The 15572-nt window shown below is 42.6% G+C and overlaps 2 protein-coding genes across 2 annotated transcripts in view; both read left to right on the top strand.

Annotated features, from left to right (window-relative positions):
* DGUOK (deoxyguanosine kinase) overlaps positions 1-15572 on the top strand; it is a 149230-nt gene that overhangs the window by 127200 nt on the left and 6458 nt on the right. The gene's annotated exons all lie outside the window — the stretch shown is intronic.
* On the top strand, positions 4067-15194 carry BOLA3 (bolA family member 3). Its single transcript, XM_063311156.1, has 4 exons — positions 4067-4168; positions 4408-4534; positions 14039-14127; positions 14456-15194. Exons 1-4 carry the CDS (start codon positions 4127-4129, stop codon positions 14528-14530), a joined length of 333 nt encoding a protein of 110 aa, XP_063167226.1. The 5' UTR covers positions 4067-4126; the 3' UTR covers positions 14531-15194.

Raw genomic sequence — 15572 nt, 5'->3', positions numbered from 1 at the left:
TAATTAATATTCAAACATAGTTTATTTTAACCACAGTTGGCTAAGTAAGCCATAACAGTGGGGCTTGCATACCATGCTACACAAAGCCGAATTGTTTTATGGTTTAGTATTTTAACTGGCAATTTAAAAAAAACAATAAACTGCAGGAGTTCATTAAGTGGAAGTGTCTCGGAACTGGTTTCTCCTTAAAACCGCAACTGTGAGCCTGTGACCCTCAGTCAACACGGATGAGGGAACAAGAGAACAAAACTTGGTTTTTGCAACAACCTGAACTGCATGATAGATGAATCTAGCATATTGTTGGATCCAGACCTTTGCCCCTTAACCACAGGATTTAATGTGTTCGCTTCTTAGCCTGGCTGGCTGAATCCAGAGTTAGGCCTTAAAGCCTCCCAACATGAGACAGGAAGAAAAAATTACGACTCTAATTTTTGCTTTTGCTCATTTTTTCACACACAGCCACAGGGGGGTAAGATGTGTGCATCAGAAATGGACATCCAAAGGGGAAGGAAAGAGTGGATAGTGCGCCTGGCTGCCTGTACAAGGTGTCTGGATGACCAGCCAGGATCAGGTCTTTCCTATTCAGGGCATGTGGATCACAAAGATCTATCCTCTCATGAAATCCCATTCCATTTTATTTTATCCGTCATTTATTTTCCCTCACAACTGAATAAGAAAAGGTTTCTTTGTCGCATCCGCCCTTCCCCTATCTTAACCCTCACCCCTACTTCGGCCAACAGTTGTAGCTGAGTTGATAACCACTTTTCCACAGGCCCTTTGGCTGCCAGTCAGGTGCCCTCTCAGGCTCATCTTAGTAGTTCAGACTCTAAGCCAGTGCTTCCCAAACCTGGATAAATTACCCAAAAGTGGGTAAACATTTGTCTTTGGGTAACAACGCACAAACCCATTACCCAATCACAACAGGGACATTTAAATTGACCTACATTGGGGAAAAAACTTTCTGATAAGCAGTTTTGGGTAATGAAGGAAAAAGTTTGGGAAGCTCTGCTCTAAGCATTCTCTCCCTCTAAAAACAGGATCCTTTAAGGTCTTTTAAAAGACGTTTTGAATTTAAACACTGTAAACTTGTCCCCTTACAAAATGAAGCGGAATTCGATCAGGTCTCTAGGACAGGCAATTTACAGGGCCTGTTTCCACCACATGAATAGCATATGGCAGGGGTGGCTTTTCACCATTTATGATTTGCAGGCAAAATCATTTTGTGAGTGTTCTGAACCAAATACAGGCAATGCTCCCTTGAAGCTAATGCTTAGTCAGTTTGGGCTAACACAATAAGCCAAGCCAAGCCATAAGATATTTTGCAGGCTTATGGTTTAGTATGCTGTATGAGCTCAGCCAATTGTGACTCAGTAAACCACAGTTAGGCAAACCATGGCCTAGTGGAGTCTTGTGAACCTAGCTATTTTATTTAGCTAATTCCTGCCTTGGTTAAAACAGGAATGAGAGCAGCCAATTTTGTCTTGTCTTCTGAATCTAGCAAAAGTGGTTTATGAAAAAGCACGTTTATGGAGGTTCATGACACACCAGCCTGCAGGGCCTGTTTGACTGCCCACCCCAGGCGACTGATGGACCCAGTTTCATTTTAGAGGGAGCTTGGGCCTTTCCCTGAGGCCCTGGTTGTGGCCTGGAATGGGCAGGAGGCTGAGCCCTTGGATTGTATTGCTCCTATGTGGCCTCTCCCTGTGTGGTGATTCCGGGGTGCACCTTGGTTTACTGAGAAGCTTCAGGAAGTGAAGCACAAGACGAGACACACCATCACTGGAGTTGAATTTGATACAGCATGAGTAAGAACCTTACATCATGGTGATAACGGTAGTGAAATGTTCTTACTTCTCCACCCTTATTGCATCTGCCTGTAGCAGTCTAGCAGACCCAGACCCTGGTGAAGAGGAACAGGCCACAGGATCAATCATCTACAGCAGTGGGGTCAAACTCAAATAGAAATGGAGGCCCCTAAACGATACATAAGGATCTCTGCAGGCCGCATATTGACTCCAAAAAGCCACACATTTATATATTTATTTTTATTAATACATCAACTCATTAAACCTAGATAGGAACTAGATATAACTAATACATAAAAAGAAGCATACTATTATGAATTTGACTTCGTTTTCATTATTTATGGGTGTATCTCTCTCTCTCTCCCCACCATCCCGCTCTGAGCTTCCTCCTGGCCTACTGCCAAATTATTGCACAAATCTCCTCCCACTTATCACCTCCCTGCAATGTTTCCACTAATTTCTGACATGTCATATGCAGAAAAAATTGTTTTCTGCAGCTTTTCCGAAACCAAATACAAATTTGTGCTCCACAATAGGAGAATATGAGTAAATTGCAAATACATGTAAGAGTTACAAGTTAAAGTAATTATTTCTTAGTTAAGGTATAGAAACTAGAAAGGGCATTACTATGTCACATACACACTTGAAAGTTGTGACTTCAAGTCATTTTGGACTCCTGGCAACTGTCCCCTGCACTTTTCTTGGCAGCATTTTTCAGAAGTGACTGGTAGTTCCTCTTAGCAGTGAGAGAATCAACTGCCCCAAGATCACCCATCTGGCTTTGTGCCCAAGGCAAGACTAGAACCATCTCCTGGTTTCTAGTATGACATCGTAAACTGGCTCCAGTTATACAGATTATAATATAAACTCACTAGTCGCTGATAATTGCAATCAACATTTTGTAAGCATTTAAATTTCTTTCTTTTGAATTTCATATTATAAAGAAAAAATTAGAAAAAAGAAAAAAAGCATTAAACAAAAAAAATTTAGATCACCCCCTCCCTTTCATTTCTCCCCCATTTTCTTTCTTTCTTCTCTGGATGTACAGTATCCTGAACTTATCTAAACTTTAATTATTATTAATTTAAAAATTGAAAATTTTATAAAGTTAACAATGATCAGGGTCCTTGTGTAGCCCAAAGCTCAACAGATATTAATTAAAACTTTTCTGGAGGAAGGAGAGAAATTAATTGTGCTTTGGAAGGAGGTTCTCCTCCATATACTGGAGGCTCAGGGGTGCAAGGCTGCCTGCCTGCTGTCCTAGGGAAAAGACCAAGCCTGTTGCCTCAGCTCAGTTGCAGCAAGAAGGTTGCTTGGTGCTGCTGCTGTGCAGACTGAGAGGAATTTGCATCCTTGCTGCTGCAGTTAAGCTGAGGCAGGGAACTAGTGCAGGACTCCTTGCGAGCCACAAGCCTGAAGTTTTGTGGTGGTTGATGACTAAATTCATTACTGCAGGTAGTCCACAACTTACGATCACAATTGGTACCGGGATTTCCATCGTTAAGCAATGCGGTGGTAAGGCGCAACATCATGTGACTGCATCACTTAGTGAGAGCAATCCTGGCATTCCCCATTGCCATCATTAACCAAACCCCACTGGTCGTTAGCCAAGTACCCATCCCAAGAGCCAGGTTAGGGTTAGGGTTAGAAAGGCACCAGGTTAGAAACCAGGATTCTGTGAGTTTAGTCCCGCCTTAGGCTCAGTACTGGGAGGACCAAGCCCAGAATGGCTTGAATATATTTTTTATATATTTCGTCTTCATCGTTCTTATAAATAACTCAGGGCGCGAACATACCGCGTACTCCTTCCTCCTCCTCTTTTCCCCACAACCACCGCCCTGTGAGGCGGGTTGGGCTGAGAGAGGGACTGGCCCAAGGGCACCCAGCCGGCTTTCGTGCCTAATGCAGGGCTAGAACTCACCGTCTCCCGGTTTCTAGCCCAGCACTTTCACCATTACCCCAAACTGGCTCTTTTACAATAAACGGAGTATTGCCCTGCATGACTTCGGTTTCCGGGTCTGGTCGCCGCCCCACTCAGACCTCCCCCTTCCTGCCGGCCTCGACCGCAGATGGCCCTGCTGCTCCCGGGGGCTTCAGGCAGATGACAAAGAGGACCCGGGCCCATCGCCCCCGACTCACCGACGGCCGCCGGCTTCGAAGGCCCCGGGAGGCGCAGCGTGCCAGGACGCCGCCGCCCTACGCGCCACTTGCGTCATCGGCGCGCCCTGGAGCCAAAGGAGCCGCGCCCACCGGCGGCGAGGGCGCGCGTGGTACGTCATCTGAGGGCGCCGGCAGGCCACGGGTTCTGACGTTACGGCATCATGGCCGCCGCCGCCGCCTGGTTGCCCGCGTGCTGGAGGAAGGTCGGTGCCCGGCGGCGAAAGATTTAGCGGCGGGATCCGGCGCGGGGGAGGAGCCACGGAGGCTCCAGGGGTGTCCGGCAGAGGGCGGATAAAGCGGGCGCGCCCAGCCCGAAGGAGCGATCCCCCTCTGCCCTCCCTGCGCATTTTCAGTATCCCGGAGCGGAGCTGCAGGAGCGTCGCCCCGGCGGGCTTCGTTCCGGCTTAAGTTGCTAACCAGAACCGTTTCCGTTTCCCACCAGATCGCTTTTCTTCTGCGCCGCGGGGGGCGGTCCTTTGCTTCCCAAACCGAGGGGGAGGTCCGGGTGACCCGAGTCCTTCAGGAGAAGTTCCCCCAGGCTGCTGCTATTAAAGTCGTCGATATATCAGGTGAGGAGAGACGAATTCTGAGGGTTTTCTGTGATAATCTTCGGGGGAAGGGTGTTTTCATTGATCTGTGGGTGTGAAATGGAGAATTTGTCTGCATATTTTCTTCTACTGCCATAACTCTTCTTTTCCTTTCAAAATGGTCATCTTACTGTTATATCAAATTTAGAGAAATTTGATTGGTGGTTCATTGCAATTGTAATCTTAATCCTTAGGTTAAAATTGAGTCCATCTTTTTTCTGCCTTTTCGCGGTGGCGCTGCGGGTTAAACCGCTGAGCTGTCGATCGGAAGGTCGGCGGTTCGAAACCGCGCGGCGGGGTGAGCTCCCGTTGCTCGTCCCAGCTTCTGCACACCAAGCAGTTCGAAAACATGCAAATGTGAGTAGATTAATTGGTACTGCTTCGGCGGGAAGGTAACGGCGTTCCGTGAGTCATGCTGGCCACATGACCCGGAAGTGTCTATGACAACGCCGGCTCCAAGGCTTTGAAACGGAGATGAGCACCGCCCCCTAGAGTCGGATTCGACTGGACTTTACGTCAAGGGAAACCTTTACCCTTTACCTAAACCTATATTAGACTTGTGAGTCCCCAAAAGGTTAAAATGCTTTAGCAAAATAATCCAGTGACAAAGCTAGTCAAGCAGCACATGAAAAGCCCACATCCTGAAATTGTGTTAGTACATAATATGTACTGATAGTTGGTAGAATACAAGCCATAGTATATTGCTCAGACGCAATTATAAGAAACTAACAGCCAATAAGAAGGCTCAATATACAGCTACAGTTTGGTCTGAGCTAGAAAAGTCAGCAAAAGGGTCTAATCCAGTCATATTTTGGAACTCCCCATCATAGTTCCCATACACAAAAAAGGAGACAAGGAAGACCCTAAAAATTACAGACCCATAAGCCTTATTGATGTAACTGCTAAGATGTATGCGAAACATCTCCTGAGAAAAATAGAGGACTGGGCAATCGAGAAAAATATACTAGTGAAAGAACAGGCCGGGTTTAGACACGGGCACTCCACAATAGACAACTGCTTCGTTTTACACCATCTTATCACTAAATCTACAACTGATGGAAGGCATCTGTTTACATCTTTTATTGATCTCAGCGCGGCATTTGACTCCATAAATAGAGATATCTTATGGAAAAAGCTGGCCAGGTTAAATATGGAACCTAGACTTTTATATTTGATAAAGGCCCTCTACACAAATACACGCCTGAAAGTCCTTACTGGAGTCAGTGGCTCTCTTACACAGCACATACCCACCCACAAAGGTGTCAGACAAGGATGTATCTTGGCCACTATGTTGTTTAATCTCTGTGTTAACGACATCCCAGGATTCCTCTGTTCTACCGATGTCCACATGCCAAAAATCCTCAACAGATATATCAATATCCTCTTGTATGCAGGTGACATGGTTTTGATGGCACATTTCCAAGTAGGCCTGAGAAGATTGATGGGGAAATTTGGTGCTTACTGCACTGCAAGCTTTTTGAACATTAACAAGTCCAAATCCAAAGTGGTGGTTTTTGGGAAAAGACAGGCCAAATACAATTGGCACTTGGATGGGGAGCCTATAAAACAAATAGACTCTTTCTCATATTTAGGGGTGGTTTTTACAGACACAGGGCCTTGGGCTAATCATTACAAGCAAAGTTCTGCAAAGGCCACAGCAAGTTCTAAAACACTAATTAAACTACTTAGTTACAACCACCCTTGCTCTCTGCTCTCCTTTCTGAAGGTCCACAAGGCAAAAGTTGTACTCGTGCTAACATATGATGCCGAACTCTGAGGCCTATCAAAGGCCTCCTTACTTGAACAAAATCAAGCACGCTTTTTAAGAACTATTCTGGGGACCGACAGGAATACACCTGCAGCAGCAGTAAGAGCTGCAACAGGCACCCATTCCATTTACAGTCTATCAGTAACCAAAGTCTTCAACTACTGGTAGAGGATTCTCCCAATGGAACATGATAGACTACCAAAAATGCGCCTTGAAGAACAGATGGGCACACCTCAACCCTCCACATGGATCAATCAACTCCTCCAAACTATCGCATTCCTCGGCTTTTCATCACAATACTTACTTTCAGCCAGAGACCAGGCCAAGGCAATATTCAAACAAAGAGTCTTGGATGTTAATGCCCAAACAGACATTGAGTCACTTGCACACAATAGGTCATCGAAATGGCTGGCCAAGAATAAACTGTTCTTTAAAATAGAAAAGTACCTGACAATGGGTCTGATGCAATACCATAGGATAGCTCTTACTAGAGCAAGATTTGAGCAGCTAGATTCTATGGTCAAATACGGACGATTCCTTGAGCGGATATGTGTTTGTGGAGCACCCAAAGTAGAAGACATTGCACATGTCCTATTTAACTGCCAACTATATGCCCCAGCAAGGGCTCGGTACCTTCAGACACTAATTGACAGAACCACATACTGGGATTGTAACAAAAGACTATGTTACTTCCTCCGGGGTACAAATACGTATGTGGTCAATAGGACTGTTAAGTTTATAGCTAGGGCTGTCCAGCTGGGAACGCAATTTATAGAACGCATTGGGGTGGCATGTAAAGGTGACAAATTCATTTAAACTCACATTGTTTCTGTATTTTGTCACTTGTTTTATCACATCCTGCATTTTTATCTTACAAATTTATTTCTATCTTATCCTACTGTATTTTACCGTATTTTATCTCAACATAATATATTCTAGTTAATTTTACTGTTTTTATCTGTTTTATGGTATCACATTTTATATTTTATAGTGGCTGATGCCCTTTTTTATTTATATTGATTTACAGAGATCTTAGCTGACATAAAATACTGTGAGCATGCTTGGGGTAAATCTATTAGGTGGTTGTGCATGTGGTATAATACACAGAATCTTCAAATTTTTAAAATTTATTTATTCAATTTCTATGGCTGTCCATCTCAAACAAGTGACTCTGGGTGGCAAACAATCATAATTGGCATGGTCCTTGCAGTCAGCAGGGAATGCTGCATACAATTGCTGCATATGCAGTTAAGGTTTGTAAATCAGTCTACTTCTTTTAGTAAAAAAGCATTTTTTGGAAAAGCCTTAATTAACCAAAGGCATGATGAATGATTGAGACCAAGTTCTAGGTGATCCAGTGATGCCTATGCCATATGAAAAATTGCCACTTGGAATGTAAGAAGAGTAAATGACAGAATGAATTGATGACTGAAATAAAAGAAAGAAGCAAATATGGTGCATGTGTGAATTTAAGAGCAAGGGTAAGCGATAATAAATCTGAAAAAAGATGGTCTGATTCTCTGGATGGCATTGATGAATATGTGCAGAGAAATGAAAAAATAAGTTTAATTATGAATGAAGGGGCTAAAACATATGCTAGAAAGTATGAATTTATGGTATCTAGGTTGTTGTGAGTCAGGTGCCTATGAAAGTAAGAGTTGGTGTAGTTGCTGTTACTCTCCAGTAAAAGTTATAACGGAAGAACCAGAAATGAGTTTTGGGAAAAATAGTGCAACAATAGAGATTGCAATCTGGAGGAAAAACGTTCTTCTAATATGAATGGATGAATGGGAACAAGATGAAAAAGTGTTTAGGTCTTTGAAATTCCCACAAATGAATGAGAATGATGATTGGTGAATTTCTCTTTAGAAAAATATCTGTTTTGAATGCATAGTTCAAGCATAAACAGAATAATAACTATAAATCTAAAAGCATGACTTGATTGTTTTTAATGAAGTATTAAGATAATTAGTGAAGGATACAAGGTGATGAGATGTTCTGAATATGTGACAAAGAAATGAAAATAGAATGACTGCAAGAAGAAAAACATAAATCCTCTGTGAAAAAGTACTAGAAGATAGATTACTCTCCCAATGGAATGAATGGGAAGTAGACCTAAAAAAGAATATGTGGAAGCTGCTTGAAACTGAGTGACAAGAATTATGTTACAATGAATAGAAAAAGTGACATCTATCTATCTATCTATCTATCCATCCATCCATCCATCCATCCATCCATCCATCCATCCATCCATCTATTTTCCTGCCTTTATTTTTATAAATAACTCAAGGCGGCTGTGATGACTGCAACACTCTATTAGACATGACATACTTTTTGGTCTGCGGATTTTTTATAAGTTTGTTTAGCCTCATCTTAGGCTTGTTGAATAATTGGCCAAGCCAAGGCGACCTTTTGACACCAATCTGCTGTGGAACAATCCTGGGGGGGGGGGGAAGAGGCAGTTTGGGAACTGGAAGGAAATCATGGCCATTGACTATTTGGAACTGTGTGAGCCCTGTGCTTTGGTGAACTGCATTGTTGTACACCACTTCAGCAAAAGGAAGGAGGTCAACCCAATCATCCTGTTGGTAATTTATGTAACAGCGGATGAATTGCTCTAGAGTAGAATTCGCATGTTCAGTCGATCCGTCCATTTGGGGATGCAAGGATGAGCTCAATGCTTGCTCAACACCAATTTTAAAAATGATTTCCAAAACTTTGAAGTAAATTGTATGCCACAATCCAAAATTACATGTTCAGGACACCTGTATAGACGATACACGTGGTGCAGAAACAGCTTGGCCAATTGGGGAGCTGTAGGAATTTTGGAACACGGCACAAAGTGGGCTTGTTTGGAAAATAGATCAGTAACTACCCAAATTACAGTTTTGTTTCTGCTCTCTGGTAAATCTACAATGAAATCCATGGCAATTTGTTTCCAAGGTCTTTTAGGGTCAGCTATAGGTTGTAGGAGTCCTTGAGGTTTCCCCCCTTTCCTTTTGGATCAACCACAAGTGGGACAGGAAGAAATATATTCTTTAACATCTTTATGTAAAGCTGGCTACCAGAACTGCCTCCGAATCAATTGCAAAGTTTTGACAAAGCTAAAATGACCAGCGGATTTGTCATCATGACAGCATTGGAATATCTTAGCTCTTAAGGACTCGGGAATATAAAGCTTTCCAGCATAATACCAGAACCCATTTTGTTCAGTTAGGGCAGCTTTGTTACTTTGTAGCCAAATATCTGCTTGGAGAGCTGCCTGTACCCGTTGCTGTAAATCAGGCAGAACTTTCAGAGTGGCAGCCTGGCTCCGAGTTACTTCAGCCAGCTAGCCCAGGCTGCTTGTTTGAGAGCGCTTGGAGCCCCAATTGTTTGGAAGTGAATACAGTATCCACAACTTCTTTTTGTTGGCTGTTGTGCTGAGGAAGGCGAGAAAGAGCGTCAGCTAAGAAACTTTTCTTTCCTGGGACATGTTAACATGAAATTGAAACGGCTAAAGAATTGAGCCCATCTAAGCTGTTTGGCATTTAACCTCCTGGGGGTGCGTAAACTTGTACATTTTCATGGTCAGTCTATACTTCAAAGGGATGCTTAGATCCTTCCCACCAAGCTAACAGAGCTGTCTTAACTGCAAATGCCTTTCTCCCACACATGCCATCTGCGCTTTGCGTCTGTGAATTTACGTGACATGTAGGCACATGGATGTAACACCCTGGGGTCTTTTTGGAGCAAAACGGAACCGATTGCTTGATCTGATGCATCGGTTTGGATCACGAAGGGCTGTTCAGGCTCAGGATGTTTTAGAGTGGATTCAGCTGTGAAAAGGGCTTCCAACCGTTCAAAGGCAGCTTGGCATTCATTATTCCAATTCAGTTTTGCCCCAGGGTTTGGAACTTTACGAGTCTCCCCTTTGCTCTTGGTTTTTAATGAATCAGTCAATGGCAATGAAATTTGTTCAAAATTGGGTATGAATTGGCGGTAGAAATTCGTGAACCCCAGTAAGCTTTGGAGTTGCCGCCATGTGCATGTGGGTTCCCACGCCACAATGTCCTTGATTTTTGCAGGATCCATTTCAATGCCCTTAGTGGATATCCTGTATCCCAAATAGTCCAGCTCTTTTTTTTAAACTCACACTTTGATAACTTGGCATACAGTTGTGCCTCATGCAGCTTAGATAACACTTTCTTGACCAGGTTCACATGTTCCTGCTCATTTTTTGAGTAGATTTAAGATGTCATCTAGGTACACTAAGACCCCTTTGTATAGGAATTTGTGAAGCACTTCATTTATAAACTGCATGAACACTCCGGGAGCCCCGGCCAACCCGACTGATAAAACCTTGTATTAGTAAGACCCGAGAGGGCAATTGAAGGCAGCTTTCCATTCATCTCCTTCTCAAATGTGTATGTGGAAATACGCTTCCCTCAAGTCCAACTTTGTAAAGATTTTCCCTTTTGCCAGATGGGACAACATATCCTTCATTAGGGTATTGATTGTTGGTGCAAATGGCATTTAACCATTGGTATAATCTGAGCATAGTCTCAAAGTGCCATCCTTTTTTTTGCTCTAAATAGGACAGGCAGTGCTAGAGGTGAGTTGGCTGGCTCGATAAATCCTTGGGCTAGGTTTTTATCAATGAATTCTCTGAGCACCTCCTTCTCAGTTTGGGACATAGCATACATTTTTGGTTTGGGTAGTTTGGCAAAGTCTCTTTGTGGCTCCCTATTCACATGGCTACAGTCTCTGTATAATATTCTACTGGTCCCCCATGGGCTGCGGAACCATCCAGCTGTGTAAACACTATAGGGTGCTTCAGCTTCCTGACTTTTAAGTCTAGCTCCGTTATTATAGCAGCGTGAATTAAACATCTGGTGCACCCAGGGTCCAACATGGCAACCAGATCAGCTTTGCGTTTACTTCTTAAAATTTTCAATTGAACCCCCACCAGTGATGTCTGACATTCGTCACTTACCAAAGGATCTTCGCGCCCATCATCCTCCACCTGTCTGTTGGCTCCCTTCAAGATAGAGATAGTCCAAACATGATGTATTCTCAGTCCTGACTGTTCCCCCTCTCCTCTACTGATTCGCAAGGTCTGACACATGTTGACTTCATTCATGCATGCAAGTCCAATCAGATGTTCTGGGAATGTTTGATCAGGGAGCATGACAGTGGCGAACATGCCTAATACTCCTTCCTCCTCCTCCTTTCCCCACAACAACAACCCTGTTGGGCTGAGAGTGACTGGCCCAAGGTCACTCAGCTGGCTGTCATGTCTAAGGCAGGACTAGAACTCACAGTTCTGTAATTATACATGCCCACTTGGATGGACCCCCTAGAAGATGATGGATCAAAAATTTTGGTCCCAACCAGAATGCCATAACGAAAGAGCAAATGAAATAGAAGTATGTTCTGAAGTTGTTGCTTTGGATATGAACACACTCTGGATGAATACCATGATAAAATGATAGTGAAGCAAGTGTCTCAGAAGTGTGTGGGATTATGTCAGTGGAAAGTATGAAAAAATATGCTTGGTGGAATAAGCGAAGTGAAAGAAGCTGTGGATGAGAAAAAAATGGTGAGAGACTGTATAGAGAGAAAAATATAGTTGCAAAGTATATAGTTAAGGAGAACAAGGAATACTGAAGAAGAGAAAATGCACAACAATTTTGATGGAAATAAAAAGTGTTTTGGAAGTAGATGAGGAGGGCTAAAACCATGAGCCTCCAGCAGAGTGAAAAGAATTAAGTAGAAAGGGTAACATCATTTGGTGTGGAAACAAAGAGGGAATGCTTTTTAGCCATTTGTATGGGAAAGATAGTGATATATTAAGAGCAGAATTGAAAGTCAGAAATCTTAGTGTCCAAACCATATTGATGGAAAGGAAGTCCCAGGTGCTTTGAGAATGTTGAAAAATAGCATGATCGCAGTAGCTAGAGAAGTGTGAAAATATCCATGTGGTTTGCTTTTGGAATGGCTGTGCAAGTTGTTTAACATATGCATGTAGACTGTGTCTGGGCCTGACAATGGCAATATTGTTCCTCTATACAAAGGAAAACAGAAAGAAGAAGGCAAGGGCAAACCACTTCTGAAAATGCTGCCTAGAAAACTGCAGGGACTAGTCCAGGTGGTCAGCAGGAGACAAGCATGACTCAAAGTCAATTTAAGAGCAATCTGATCTAGGGGTGAAGGTGCTGGGCTAGAAGTAGGGAGATGACTGTGAGTTCTAGTCCTGCCTGAGGCACAAAGTCAACTGGACTGTCCAGGCAGTTGCCAGGAGTCCAGATTGACTCAAAGATATGCACACACACAGGCATTCAATAGGAAACCATGCATAATTCATAATAGTGAATATATTAACTATGGTTTAAAGGAAACAACGGCTTAGCACAATTTATGAAGCCAGATGTGAAGTTCTAACTGCATCTGTGACCTAGGTCATCCTTTCATTTCAGAAGTGAAGATAAGGGCTTTTGTTCTTAGACACTTGTATAAATCCAACAGACAATGACTTAGGACGCCCTTCTGAAGACCAGTCCTCATCAGATGTGTGGGAAGTTAACTTCTATAATTCTCAGCCAGTGTGAGGATTCAAGTTGAACATATCTGCATGACACCAGTTTGGGGAAGACTAATTTAAAATTGTCCTCCTTGCTGGAATCCTGGACTGTCATGTCTTTGTAGCATAGAGTAAGACGACTTTTGGAAGCCAATTTTGGCTAGTGGTGAAAGTGCTAGACTGGGAGCAGGGAGGCTGTGAGTTGTAATCCTGCCTTAGGCACAAAGCTACCCTAGGCCAGTCCCTCTCTCTCAGTCCTAGGAAGAAGAAGACAGTTCTGAAAATCTTGCCAAGAAAACTGCAGGGACTTGTCCATGTAGTTGCCAGGAGTCAAAACTTACTGAGTGTAAAGAGGCTTGGATTTATTTGTTTGTTTATTTTTGGTGCCTTTGGGTCAGTGTTGACTCCTGGCGCCTGTACGCAAGATTCCAAAAGCAAACTGTTGGCAGACTGCTGGAAAGCATTTGGCCCGGGAGAGATCAGAAAAGTCACACACCAGGCATTAAATTTATTTACAGAAAGCACAAAAACATATTTACAAGTTTGTGCATTCACACACGCCCAGAGAGGAGAGAGCTCTCTCAGAGAGCTGCTTACTGGCTGCAAGGCTAAAAGAAAACTAACCAAGTAACAAGCAAGCTTCCCTCCCTCAGGCAATGCAACTATTAACACCTAAACTGAGGACAATTAAATTCGACCTCTTCACCCGGCCAGAATGATTAGTTACCATAGTAACCTTTATTTCTGTAGCAGAAAACAATATACCAACACAAACCACATGCATGTACATGTTCTTTTGTATTCAGATATGGTGTTGGTTGAAAATTCGATCTGTAGTAAATATTAGACTGAATGATGCCTATAATGAGCTTCAGCTTGTCCCATATTATTTAAAAGATGCTTCCTAAATACTGTATTGTAACAGTTAACATTTACAAATGACTTTGTGATTTTCTGCTTGTGAGCTTCTGCTTTCTATATACAGTTATGAAATACTTCCTGTGATAGGAACATAAAATGTTTACTTAAACATTAACGTTTACTTAATTCTACTTAAAATACTCTTAGTAAGATTAAAAACGTGAAGTTCAAATAGCTGAAAAGGTTGAAGCACATTAATCTCTAAACATGATCAAATCAACTCCATGTTTTCAAGGTGGTTGTGGAGCAATGTACGAAATACATATAGAATCAGAAGAGTTTAAGGAAAAGAGAACAATTCAGCAGCACCAAATGGTCAATCAGGTAAGCAGGTGGACACATTATGTAGACCTTAATGTTATGGGAATTCTATGGGAGCTTTGGATTTCAAGCATTTCCAATTATTTGCTCCCCCAGGCCTCTGACTCTTTGGCATTGTTCCAAATGTCCTAATTTTAATTGGGAGGAGCAGTGTTCTCAAATATGGCCTAGAAATACTATTACAAATAAAGTGCAAGCTGCTTTATTTAGTATTTGGGCGTTTTTCTTATACTGTGAATGGATAACTTATATATTATTTTATACATTGCCAGTTTGTGTCTGAAGTTATTTTTTCTTTTGCATACCTGTTTATAATGCCTCCTCCTTCTAGGCTCTAAGTGAAGAAATTAAAGCAATGCACGGACTGCGGATATTCACTTCTGTTCCCAAGCACAGAACTGGCTGATAGCACGTGGGAACTGTGCCTTTCAGAAGCTGAAAAGATGCCCACTGGAAAAATCATAAAACCAGTGGGTTTGTCTTTCTGTCTCTCCCTCTTCCGACTACCAATGCCTGGTTTCAGCAGCAATATTTATTTCAGATTGAAAATTTAGCTCATTTAATTGTATCCGATAATTCTTTTTCAAGAAGACTAGTGTGAGGTTATAGTGGAAGTCTCCGTACCCATGGCACTAAAGCCAAGAATGAAAAAGAATAGGGAGAAATGTTTGCAACGTTACCCTGCTCTTATTTTTAACTCAAAGCTCTGTCGTGGCTCAGATGGAAATTTACATGAAATATAATGCAAATTGCCACTGCTGCTGTTTGAAGTTTCTGATAACTGGGGATCCTAAAAGGAGTTACAGACTCACAAGTACTAAAATTACTTGTAGTCTAAAGAGGTTTCTCATAAGAGGGCTGCTTTTACACCAGCTCTTGGAAAGTCTAGTTTTCTAGGAGTATCTTTAAACAATCCCAGCAATGCATCACTACTAGCTATGATAGGCGGGGCTGCCTTTTCCTTTATTGTTAAGAAGGTGGTATCTATTGCTCTATTTATTGCTTTACACTGCATTTTGTCTCCTGAAATACCAAATAAGGTATAGCTTTAGCAAAGGGTATTTTGTCATGGCATTCTGAACGTGGGAAGTTATTTTAAATGACATTTTTTCCCTTCCAATTGAACTGTCATTCTCTTTCTAGTAGGGCTGTGCATACTTAAAAGATTATTTGGATGATATACAGGTAGTCCTTGCTTAATGACCATTTGTTCAGCAACAATTTGAAGTTACGACGATGCTGAATGAGGAGGCTTGTGGCTGTCACAGTGTCCCTGCTGTCAGATGATCGCAATTCGGGTGCTAGGCAACCAGCTCGCAGTTACAATGGCTGCAGTATCCCATAGTCATGTGACCTCCACTTGCAACCTTCACTGCTGGCTTCCGACAAGCAAAGTCAGTGGGGAAGCCAGCAGGAGATCGCCGATGGTGATCACATGATGTTGCGCC

The sequence above is a fragment of the Candoia aspera genome, chromosome 9 (genome assembly GCF_035149785.1).
Source record: "Candoia aspera isolate rCanAsp1 chromosome 9, rCanAsp1.hap2, whole genome shotgun sequence".
NCBI lineage: Eukaryota > Metazoa > Chordata > Lepidosauria > Squamata > Boidae > Candoia > Candoia aspera.
This window is presented reverse-complemented; position numbering and strand designations above follow the sequence as displayed.

Excerpts from the sequence above, each read along its gene's own strand:
- BOLA3 (XM_063311156.1), top strand. The coding sequence starts at position 4,127 with ATGGCCGCCGCCGCCGCCTGGTTGCCCGCGTGCTGGAGGAAG. Across the intron at positions 4,535-14,038 it reads TAAAGTCGTCGATATATCAG|GTGGTTGTGGAGCAATGTAC; the intron begins GTGAGGAGAGAC and ends CATGTTTTCAAG. Across the intron at positions 14,128-14,455 it reads AGCACCAAATGGTCAATCAG|GCTCTAAGTGAAGAAATTAA; the intron begins GTAAGCAGGTGG and ends TCCTCCTTCTAG.